At 36.1% G+C, this 12,122-nt stretch overlaps 1 protein-coding gene across 2 annotated transcripts in view; it reads left to right on the top strand.

Annotated features, from left to right (window-relative positions):
- The first annotated feature begins 356 nt into the window (after positions 1-356).
- LOC135138256 (T-box transcription factor TBX10-like) overlaps positions 357-12,122 on the top strand; it is a 44,953-nt gene continuing 33,187 nt past the window's right edge. Inside the window, exons 1-6 of one of the 2 annotated variants that reach the window (XM_064068187.1) lie at positions 357-547; positions 673-1,046; positions 10,391-10,520; positions 10,599-10,989; positions 11,046-11,210; positions 11,431-11,498. In XM_064068187.1, coding sequence (XP_063924257.1) covers positions 896-1,046; positions 10,391-10,520; positions 10,599-10,989; positions 11,046-11,210; positions 11,431-11,498 — 905 coding nt within the window. In that variant the 5' untranslated portion in view covers positions 357-547; positions 673-895. Of the gene's footprint in view, positions 1,047-10,390; positions 10,521-10,598; positions 10,990-11,045; positions 11,211-11,430; positions 11,499-12,122 lie in introns of both variants that reach the window. The other variant, XM_064068188.1, reaches the window with a different exon arrangement.

Here is a 12,122-nt window from a genome sequence, read left to right on the forward strand (position 1 = left end):
GTATTGTCATCTGTTTGGTGTAAAAATTTGTAGAATGTGTAGATTAATGGTGTTTATCAAAACGTTTCAATAAAGCTTTTATACATAATCTCCGGTTTTTATTTATACCAGCGAGAATGAAAATATGTCAGTAGCTGAATCCCACAATCAAAATCGCACATCGATCAAGCCGTCCAACCTTTCCCCCACATTTTTTCCTCTCCTCCCGAGTGTACTCAAACCCCGCCCACACCCGACTTAAGTCCGTTTCTTTAACCTCATTCGACGGTGGTGGGGATCGCAGCTTCCAAAATTGTCATGGCCAACGATGACAACACGTGTGAAAAACTAACGCTTCAGTCACTCAACGTGCTTCATTTAAGTTGGCCGTGAAAATATCTAAATAGTTAATGATATAAAAGAGAATAATCCGTCGACAGTGGTGTGTCGTCGACGTTATTAGTTTTTCTTTCGCGCAGACACGTGCATACGTGTAAAAAAAATCCGGCGCGAAGAGGCGCAAAAAAAGCTCGGGGGATAGACGATCGAGTGACAGGTGCGTCCAGAGGTGAGTTGATAATTCCGATCGCGCCGCTTTTCCGCGTATTGTATCGTGTGTACGCGCGTTTTCATCACCGTTCTGTTATACACATACATAACTCGGAGTTCTAACGCCAGAACTATAAATTCCAGGTTAATACGCTCCAAGGTGTCGAAAATTCGATTTCATCGCTCGTGCCGTGATCAAATTAAAAGTGACGACGTTCAACTGTTCGCGACTGCTTGCGGAGCTAATCAAGTTTTCATTGGACGCGGGTAACTAGATTTTAGATTAATTGGGTTTTTGAACTCGGGAAATCTAGTGGCGGGTGTGGAAAAAGGAGAGTGACAGTGGCGGCGTGAAAAATATGTGAAGATGCACCACCAGCAGAGCAGCCACCCCCAGTTCCTGAAGGACCCCGCCGCCGCCACGGCCATGGACTCGGTGGCGTACCAGCAGTACTGCTACGGCTCGGGGGAGAACTGGCAGTACGGGTCGGGAGTGACGCCGATGAAGCAGATCGAGGGTGAGTGTACGGGGAGTTCGGAAAAAAGGTGATTGATGGCTTGTTTTTTCGAGCGCCGTATAAATCACACGCTTTGGTTACAAATGTGCAATGTGTTTAACTAATGAGACCGCTTGATTTAGTGAGATGGTTTGCGTCGGGTGGCTACAATTAGACGCCGGGCGTCGGCAGCGTCGGGTTGGGCGGCTGGCACCTCGGGAGCTTGATTAAGTGGGTGCCGAGGAGAGGGGTGGGTGTGGAAAAATCTCTGATAAGGCCGTTCTAGACGATCTGGAGGGTCCTGTGGTGAAATTTACAACTGATGTGCTGTTAAAAAAGGTTACTTTCCTTAATTGTAAACACACTGTAGATTAACTGTAATTCCAAACGACGTTTTGTGAACAAAATTAAAAAACTCGGAGGATTACAATTAGGTACGTACTAGAAAATTTTAAAGTAAGAACACGAATTTTCTAGAAATTCAGTGTAATCAGAAATGCTGTGAAATGAAAATCCAAAGAACTTCTAAAATTTTTGCAATTCACGAAGTTTTTAAGTCTTAAAAAAACTGTTGTTTTAGAAAGATCTTTTTTTCTTCAGAAAATTTCATATTGTTGGTTCAATTTTGACTCCCTGTGTTTAAAATCACGCATTAACTTGATTTCAGTTTTTCTTTTCTTCGAAATTTTAAAAATAACAAAATATTTATCTGTAAAATATCTCGATACAAAGTAATTAAATTTTAGACATAACGTAAATTTTACTCTCTTTAAAAAATAACATTTTTAAAGAAGTCAAACCCAGGTTACTATACGCTAATAGACCATATATAATATATTTATTTAATTTTTTAATGATAAAAGAAAAACTATTACAAGAGTCCAAACATTTAGTTTATTAATTAAACTTTCCTTTTGAAGCTAACGACACTGGCGTTTACAGAATTTCAATACTTCTTTCCGTTCTGAGCATAGGTATAAGGCCGCGGAGACTTATCTGAGAGATAAAATGGAGCCGGAATGTTTCAAAGAGTATTAAATTCTAATTCTAATTTAACGTTTTATATGACGTATTTTATACTGAGTTGCATTAAACAATAAAAATCTCATATTTTTGGATAAAATACCGTGCATTTGAAAAAAAAAATCAGTTGTATGGCATTGTGTGAAGTCAAATGAAATCATTTTAATAAATATACCACGATCTCCACGCTATTCCTATATATTTTTAGAGATTCTTGCAGAGATTTTTTTTTCTGAATTTATTAATGTTGGTACAAGATGTCACATTTTGTCAAATGAATTCAACTTTTGTGTGAAGATGGCTGTGATGAATTTATTGAGGCAGTTATTTGAATGATGTAGAAATCGATAGTTAATTCATCTCAAAATTGTCTGACAATTTTTATAATTTTTGTTAATCTACATTTTTTTTTCTACAAGGACATAATAATTCAGCTGAGTGCGGAGATTCTTTCAAATTCCTGTCTCTACATCTATTTAAGTTAATTATAGTAATAATAATAATAATAATTTCTAGCGCTTTCTTTAAAGATTATTAATATAAAGAACTGCTTGAGAGCTCCCAATGTTTTTTTTTGTTTACAGGGATTTGAAAGCTTTTCTGGAGTCCCTAGTGTTTTTTTAAAGGTTATGAAAGAATGCCGAGGGCCTCCTGTGTTTATTTTTTTTTTACGGGAATTTGAGAGAATCTTAGGGGCCTCTAGTGTTTTTGGCTTTGATTAAATCTAAAAGCTTCTCGGGAGCTTCAAGTGTTTTTTTAAAGAAAATTAAAGGGCCTTGGGGGTCTTGTTTATAAGAATTTGAAAGAGTCTCGGGGGCACTTTGTGTGTGTTTTTAAAGTTTATTAAAAAATCTTGTAGGGACCACTTTTTTTTTATTTTAATTTATAAGAAATTGAATGTTGAGAGTGAATCTACTGTTTTTGGTTTTGATTCAGTTTAAAAGCTTATTGGGAGTCCCCAGTTTTTTTTTAAAGATTATTAAATAATATAGGTATATTTTCCTGTGTAGGAATTTGAAAGTTTTTCGGGAGCCCCCAGTGTTTTTTGCTAAAGGTTATTAAAAAATCTTGACCCCTAGTGTTCTTGTTTTTGATTCAGTGTGAAAGCTTCTCGGGAGCCCCTAGTGTTTTTTTTTTTAAGATTGTTAAAGAATCTTAAGGGCTCCCAGCATTTTTCTTATTTATAGGAATCTTGGATGTCCCTTGTGTTTTTGGTTTCAAATTAGTCTGAAAGCTTCTCGGGAGCCTTTAGTGTGTTTTTTTTTTAAGTTTTTATTAAAGAATCTTAAGGGCTCTCAGCGTTTTTCTTATTTATAGGAATCTTGGGTGTCTCTCGTGTTTTTGATTTTAAATCAGTCTGAAAGCTTTTCGGAAGCCCCTAGTGTGTTTTTAAAGAATATTAAGGAATTTTGAGGATCTCCAGTGTTTTTTGTTTACAGGAATTTGGAAACTTCTCAAGAGCCCCTAGTGTTTTTTAAAGGTTATTAAAAAATCTTGAGGGCTCCCAACGTTTTTCTTATTTATAGGAATTTGAGTGCCCCTCTTGTTTTTGGTTTTAATTTAGGTTGAAAGATTTTCGGGCGCCCGTAATGTTTTTTTTTAAGATAATAATTAAAGAATCTTGCTGCAGACCCTCAGAGTTTTTTTTGCTTACAGGAATTTAAAAAAAAATTGGGGACTCCTGGTGTTTTAGGTTATGATTTAGTCTAAAAGCTTCTTGGAAGTCCCTAGCATGTCTTTTTTGTTTACCGGAATTTGAAAGCTTTTCAGGAGCCTCTAGTGTTTTATGTTAAAGGTTATTAAAAAATCTTGAGGGTCCCGAGTGTTTTTTTTTTGTTTACAGGAATTTGAAAGCTTCTCGGAAGCTCATGGTATGTTTTTGTGAAGATTAGTAAAAAATCTTGAGGGCCCCTAATGTTTTTGGTTTTGATTCAGTCTGAAAGCTTCTCGGGAACTTCTAGAGTTTTTTTTTTTAATTATTAAAAAATCTTAAGGGCTCCCAGCGTTTTTTCTTATTTATAGGAATTTGAAAGTGTCTTGAGTGCCCCTCATGTTTTTGGTTTTCATTCAGCCGGAAAGATTCCCGGGTCCCTTAATGTTTTTTTTTCAGAGTATTAAAGAATCTTGAGGGCCCCCAGTGTTTTTTTTTTGTCTACAGGAATTGAAAAGAATTTTGGGAACTCCTAGTGTTTTTGGTTTTGATTCAGTCTGAAAGCTTCTCGAGAATCTTTAGTGTTTTTTAAGCTTATTAAAGAACGTTGAGAGTCTCCAGTGTTTTTTTTTGTTTACAGGAATTTGAAAGCTTTTCAGGAGCCTCTAGTGTTTTATGATAAAGTTATTAAAAAATCTTGAGGGCCCCCAGTGTTTGTTTTTTGTTTACAGGAATTTGAAAGCTTCTCGGGAGCCCTTCGTGTGTTTTTGTAAAGATTAGTAAAAAATCTTCAGGGTCCGTAATGTTTTTGGTTTTGATTCAGTCTGAAAGCTTCTTGAGAGTCCCTAGTGTTTTTAAGCTTATTAAAGAACGTTGAGGATCCCCAGTGTTTTTTTTTTGTTTACAGGAATTTGAAAGCTTTTCAGGAGAATCTAGTGTTTTATGTTAAAGGTTATTAAGAAATCTTAAGGGCCCCCAGTGTTTCTTTTGTTTACAGGAATTTGAAAACTTCTCGGGAGCCCATGGTGTGTTTTTGTAAAGATTAGTAAAAAAATCTTGAGGGCTCTTAATGTTTTTGGTTTTGATTCAGTCTGAAAGCTTCTCGGGAACTTCTAGTCTTTTTTTTAAATTTTTAAAAAATCTTAAGTGCTCCCAGCGTTTTTTCTTATTTATAGGAATTTAAAAATATCTTGGGTGCCCCTCATGTTTTTGGTTTTGATTCAATCGGAAAGCTTCTCGAGAGTCCCTAGTGTTTTTAAGCTTATTAAAGAACGTTGAGGATCCCCAGTGTTTTTTTTTTGTTTACAGGAATTTGAAAGCTTTTCAGGAGCCTCTAGTGTTTTATGCTAAAGGTTATTAAAAAATCTTAAGGGCCCCCAGTGTTTCTTTTGTTTACAGGAATTTGAAAACTTCTCGGGAGCCCATGGTGTGTTTTTGTAAAGATTAGTAAAAAAATCTTGAGGGCCCTTAATGTTTTTGGTTTTGATTCAGTCTGAAAGCTTCTCGGGAACTTCTAGTCTTTTTTTTAATTATTAAAAAATCTTAAGGGCTTCCAGCGTTTTTTCTTATTTATAGGAATTTAAAAATATCTTGGGTGCCCCTCATGTTTTTGGTTTTGATTCAATCGGAAAGCTTCTCGAGAGTCCCTAGTGTTTTTAAGCTTATTAAAGAACGTTGAGGATCCCCAGTGTTTTTTTTTTGTTTACAGGAATTTGAAAGCTTTTCAGGAGAATCTAGTGTTTTATGTTAAAGGTTATTAAGAAATCTTAAGGGCCCCCAGTGTTTCTTTTGTTTACAGGAATTTGAAAACTTCTCGGGAGCCCATGGTGTGTTTTTGTAAAGATTAGTAAAAAAATCTTGAGGGCTCTTAATGTTTTTGGTTTTGATTCAGTCTGAAAGCTTCTCGGGAACTTCTAGTCTTTTTTTTAAATTTTTAAAAAATCTTAAGTGCTCCCAGCGTTTTTTCTTATTTATAGGAATTTAAAAATATCTTGGGTGCCCCTCATGTTTTTGGTTTTGATTCAATCGGAAAGCTTCTCGAGAGTCCCTAGTGTTTTTAAGCTTATTAAAGAACGTTGAGGATCCCCAGTGTTTTTTTTTTGTTTACAGGAATTTGAAAGCTTTTCAGGAGCCTCTAGTGTTTTATGCTAAAGGTTATTAAAAAATCTTAAGGGCCCCCAGTGTTTCTTTTGTTTACAGGAATTTGAAAACTTCTCGGGAGCCCATGGTGTGTTTTTGTAAAGATTAGTAAAAAAATCTTGAGGGCCCTTAATGTTTTTGGTTTTGATTCAGTCTGAAAGCTTCTCGGGAACTTCTAGTCTTTTTTTTAATTATTAAAAAATCTTAAGGGCTTCCAGCGTTTTTTCTTATTTATAGGAATTTAAAAATATCTTGGGTGCCCCTCATGTTTTTGGTTTTGATTCAATCGGAAAGCTTCTCGAGAGTCCCTAGTGTTTTTAAGCTTATTAAAGAACGTTGAGGATCCCCAGTGTTTTTTTTTTGTTTACAGGAATTTGAAAGCTTTTCAGGAGAATCTAGTGTTTTATGTTAAAGGTTATTAAGAAATCTTAAGGGCCCCCAGTGTTTCTTTTGTTTACAGGAATTTGAAAACTTCTCGGGAGCCCATGGTGTGTTTTTGTAAAGATTAGTAAAAAAATCTTGAGGGCTCTTAATGTTTTTGGTTTTGATTCAGTCTGAAAGCTTCTCGGGAACTTCTAGTCTTTTTTTTAAATTTTTAAAAAATCTTAAGTGCTCCCAGCGTTTTTTCTTATTTATAGGAATTTAAAAATATCTTGGGTGCCCCTCATGTTTTTGGTTTTGATTCAATCGGAAAGCTTCTCGAGAGTCCCTAGTGTTTTTAAGCTTATTAAAGAACGTTGAGGATCCCCAGTGTTTTTTTTTTGTTTACAGGAATTTGAAAGCTTTTCAGGAGCCTCTAGTGTTTTATGCTAAAGGTTATTAAAAAATCTTAAGGGCCCCCAGTGTTTCTTTTGTTTACAGGAATTTGAAAACTTCTCGGGAGCCCATGGTGTGTTTTTGTAAAGATTAGTAAAAAAATCTTGAGGGCCCTTAATGTTTTTGGTTTTGATTCAGTCTGAAAGCTTCTCGGGAACTTCTAGTCTTTTTTTTAATTATTAAAAAATCTTAAGGGCTTCCAGCGTTTTTTCTTATTTATAGGAATTTAAAAATATCTTGGGTGCCCCTCATGTTTTTGGTTTTGATTCAATCGGAAAGCTTCTCGAGAGTCCCTAGTGTTTTTAAGCTTATTAAAGAACGTTGAGGATCCCCAGTGTTTTTTTTTTGTTTACAGGAATTTGAAAGCTTTTCAGGAGAATCTAGTGTTTTATGTTAAAGGTTATTAAGAAATCTTAAGGGCCCCCAGTGTTTCTTTTGTTTACAGGAATTTGAAAACTTCTCGGGAGCCCATGGTGTGTTTTTGTAAAGATTAGTAAAAAAATCTTGAGGGCCCTTAATGTTTTTGGTTTTGATTCAGTCTGAAAGCTTCTCGGGAACTTCTAGTCTTTTTTTTAAATTATTAAAAAATCTTAAGGGCTCCCAGCGTTTTTTCTTATTTATAGGAATTTAAAAATATCTTGGGTGCCCCTCATGTTTTTGGTTTTGATTCAATCGGAAAGCTTCTCGAGAGTCCCTAGTGTTTTTAAGCTTATTAAAGAACGTTGAGGATCCCCAGTGTTTTTTTTTTGTTTACAGGAATTTGAAAGCTTTTCAGGAGCCTCTAGTGTTTTATGCTAAAGGTTATTAAAAAATCTTAAGGGCCCCCAGTGTTTCTTTTGTTTACAGGAATTTGAAAACTTCTCGGGAGCCCATGGTGTGTTTTTGTAAAGATTAGTAAAAAAATCTTGAGGGCCCTTAATGTTTTTGGTTTTGATAAAGTCTGAAAGCTTCTCGGGAACTTCTAGTCTTTTTTTTTAATTATTAAAAAATCTTAAGGGCTTCCAGCGTTTTTTCTTATTTATAGGAATTTAAAAATATCTTGGGTGCCCCTCATGTTTTTGGTTTTGATTCAATCGGAAAGCTTCTCGAGAGTCCCTAGTGTTTTTAAGCTTATTAAAGAACGTTGAGGATCCCCAGTGTTTTTTTTTTTTGTTTACAGGAATTTGAAAGCTTTTCAGGAGCCTCTAGTGTTTTATGCTAAAGGTTATTAAAAAATCTTAAGGGCCCCCAGTGTTTCTTTTGTTTACAGGAATTTGAAAACTTCTCGGGAGCCCATGGTGTGTTTTTGTAAAGATTAGTAAAAAAATCTTGAGGGCTCTTAATGTTTTTGGTTTTGGTTCAGTCTGAAAGCTTCTCGGGAACTTCTAGTCTTTTTTTTAAATTATTAAAAAATCTTAAGTGCTCCCAGCGTTTTTTCTTATTTATAGGAATTTAAAAATATCTTGGGTGCCCCTCATGTTTTTGGTTTTGATTCAATCGGAAAGCTTCTCGAGAGTCCCTAGTGTTTTTAAGCTTATTAAAGAACGTTGAGGATCCCCAGTGTTTTTTTTTTGTTTACAGGAATTTGAAAGCTTTTCAGGAGCCTCTAGTGTTTTATGCTAAAGGTTATTAAAAAATCTTAAGGGCCCCCAGTGTTTCTTTTGTTTACAGGAATTTGAAAACTTCTCGGGAGCCCATGGTGTGTTTTTGTAAAGATTAGTAAAAAAATCTTGAGGGCCCTTAATGTTTTTGGTTTTGATTCAGTCTGAAAGCTTCTCGGGAACTTCTAGTCTTTTTTTTTAATTATTAAAAAATCTTAAGGGCTTCCAGCGTTTTTTCTTATTTATAGGAATTTGAAAGTATCTTGGGTGCCCTTCATGTTTTTGGTTTTGATTCAGTCTGAAAGTTTCTCGGGAGCCCTGAATGATTTTTTTTAATTATTAAGTGATGTTAAGGCCCCCCAGGAGATTTTTTTTGTTTACAGGAAATTGAAAGAATCTTGGAGGCTCCTAGTTTTTTTGGTTTTGAAAGCTTCTCGGAAGCGGTTAGTATTTTTTACAAAAATTAAATTAAATAATCTTGACGGCCGTCAGTGTTTTTTTATTTATAGGAATTTGAGGATTCTGGGGGCCACATGAACAGTTTTGATTCGGCCTGAAAACTTCTCAGGAGCCGCTAATGTTTTTTTTAAACATTATTAAAAAATTTGGGGGCTCATTTTTTAATTTTCTTTAGGGGAATGTTGAACAATATTGGGGGTGGGGGCTAGTCCTTTTTGGTTTTGAATCAGTCTAAAAGCTTCTTGGGATATCCTGAAGCTTTTTTAAAAAAAGATAAGATAATCTTGGTTATCCTTCCCATGTTTTGCTTTTTTTTGCAGGAATTTGGAAGAATCTTAGGGTCTCGTAGTGTTTTTTTTTAAGATAATTAAAGAATCTTGAGGGCCCTCAGTATTTTCTTTTTTGTTTACAGAAAGTTGGGAATCTTGGGGGCCTTAGTGTTTTTGGTTTTGAAATAACCTAAAAACTTCCCGCCTCCTGTGTTTTTTTTAAGTACATTATAGGATTTTGGAGGGCTTTCCAGTGTTACATTAATAAATTAAAAAAAAAAATCTTTACAAGAAGGGTGACATTTAAAAAATTTAAAATGGTTTAATTTGACACACAATGCTATACGCGAAAAAATAAACACCAGAAGGCCTGGCCTTATTTTCTTCAAACACATTGTATACATTACGAGAGCCACAATTCAAAATTTAAAAAATACAAAAAATTGGTTTTGATTCAGCCTAAAAGTTCTCGATGATTTGATTCGTTTTGCTGCAATAAAGTCATTGTTAATCAAATTCTGTGGCCATCTATGGATGAATCTCTTTTATACATATCGGGTGTTCAGTTGAAAAAGTCATCAAATTGGCCTTGATTTTTGGTAATTATTGTACAGTATGTCCCCACTCTTTTTGTTATAGTTTCTTTGAAACCGTCAAGAAAAACACGAGAATTTCAAAATGAGTTAACGGGTTCTCGTGAAAAGAATGTTGCTGTCATTTATAAATTAAGTCGCACTCTTGTCATCAAGCAAAAAATTGTATAAACACAAAAAATGAAAACATGAAAGTTAAAGAAACGTATTATTTACAATAATGCTGAGGAACGTTTGGTGAGGACCCTTGTCAGGCTTTGAGGGTTAATTTATAGTTTTGCAGACAATCTGAACTCTATTACGATTTTTTTGCATCAGGTTTTAAAAGTTGGTGCAACTCATTACAAAAATTCGAATGCTTCTTGACTTCATAAAATGCGTATCGTACTTATTTACTAACAAGCTACCAAATCACCCAGTAAACAAAAAATAAAACCCATGTAAATAAAAATAACAACTACTTCAAGTACGTTGCACATCACTGGCAAAATAATCTCTTACTTTATTTTCGGCTGTGTTAGTTCACGAACAGTGACACAAAACGAGTGGATGGCTTTTAATTAAAGGGGCATTTGGGTATTGGCTTTTTGAAGATTACAATAATAAAAAAATATTTACGTTCAGGAGAAACAAAGTTTACGTTACCTACATTTCGCATACGGATTAGCCAATTTTTTATGTTATAATGGGCGAGTAGCGCAAAGTAAATGTTTAGTCGACGATCAATCTAGCTCCTGTTCATTAATTCCTAGTAGTTCGGGAAAAAACACGTTCATTAGTAAAACTGACGTAAGAATAGTTAAGTTGTGCGACATTTAAATAAATAATTTTTTAGCATGCCTCCAAAGCGCCGGCAAGGACCGAAAAGCCTACTCTCCCCTAGACCAAGCCGATTCCATTCCCGTCGAGCCGGAACCCGAACGCGACAACAACAACAGAACCAACACGCACAACAAAAACCACAAGTAGGTACAAAAAACGCACGCTTTATACGAGTAGCGCAGCCGCCGACTAGTAGTCACACCGAAAACCAATACTCTTAGCCTCAACAGCGCCATCGCGCCCGCGCTCACCAACGCCGGCGCCATCCTCGAGATGAAGCACCTCTGGGACGAGTTCCACTCCCTGGGTACCGAGATGATCGTGACCAAGGCGGGCCGCCGCATGTTCCCCACCTTCCAGGTGAAGCTGTGCGGCCTGGACTTGCACTCGGAGTACATGCTGATGATGGACTTCGTCCCGGTCGACGACAAGCGCTACCGGTACGCCTTCCACAGCTCGAGCTGGGTGGTGGCGGGCAAGGCCGACCCCGTGTCGCCGCCAAGGATACACGTGCACCCGGACAGCCCCGCCACCGGGGCGCAGTGGATGAAGCAGACGGTCTCGTTTGACAAGCTCAAGCTGACCAATAACCAGCTGGACGACAACGGTCACGTGAGTAGGAGCGATGGCGGCCGGAGGGGAGGCTGATTGGTTTGTTTGGGGGGTAGATTATATTGAATTCGATGCACCGGTACCAGCCGAGGTTCCACATCGTGTACCTGCCGGGGAAGGGGGGGAGCAGTGCGAGCGAGGAGGGGTGCAGCGAGAACTTCAAGACGTTCGTGTTTCCGGAGACGGCGTTCACAGCGGTGACGGCGTACCAGAATCATAGGGTGAGTGGGGGGGGGGTAACCATTTTTTACAAAGATAGTTGTTTAGAAAATTTATTTCTAGAAAATGTATTGAAGTGACGTCAATTCCAGAAGGAATGCAGAAAGAGCTTACTTTCAGCACGCTCATGGAAAAATAGTTCTTTGTAGCTTTATATTTTTAATTTTAGAAGTTGCACATTTTGGTTTTTTATTAGCATGTTTTTTTCTTTTTTTTTATTAGATAACGCAACTGAAGATTGCGAGTAATCCGTTCGCCAAGGGCTTCAGAGACTGTGATCCAGATGAAACGTGAGTATTCTAGGTATATTATTGAAAAAAGTTTCCTTTTGAATCGTGATTTTAATATAGTCGATGAAAAAAATGAAAATTGTAGAAGGAAACATGTTGTTCTAGTCACTAGTGATAAAAATATGTACTTTACTCACTAGTGCGAGTTTAAAAATTCGTAAGAATCCTGTCCACGTTCATGAGAAAAATCCTTATTTCTTTGAACAAATAAATCATACACACATAAAACTCATGTCTTATTGTCATCTGTACGTTTTTTGAACGTTTTTTTTTTCTTTTTTTTTTCTTATGTACTTTATTACAACGATTAAATTCGAAACAGTATATCATTAAAATTTTGACAGCTTGCCACAGAATTTATTACTCGGAGAGCAATCAAAAACATGATCAAAGACAGTCATAGATTTTTGAAGATTTGTCTTTGATACATTTTTTGTCTTGTTAGATTACCTGTCAATTTGAAAATTTGAATGGTGAAAATGTAACAATCAACGACAAACTTTCAAAAATTCATGGCTGTCTTTGATCGTGTTTTCATTGTTTTTTCGGTAGTTTCAAAGGCAGACTTAAAATATTGACAGATTGAATAATCGAAAAAATGAAAAATTCAAACCTTGAAAAATC

This window comes from Zophobas morio, unplaced genomic scaffold (genome assembly GCF_036711695.1).
Source record: "Zophobas morio isolate AGI-343-1 ecotype UQ-CSIRO unplaced genomic scaffold, CSIRO_AGI_Zmor_V1 ptg000030l, whole genome shotgun sequence".
Lineage (NCBI taxonomy): Eukaryota > Metazoa > Arthropoda > Insecta > Coleoptera > Tenebrionidae > Zophobas > Zophobas morio.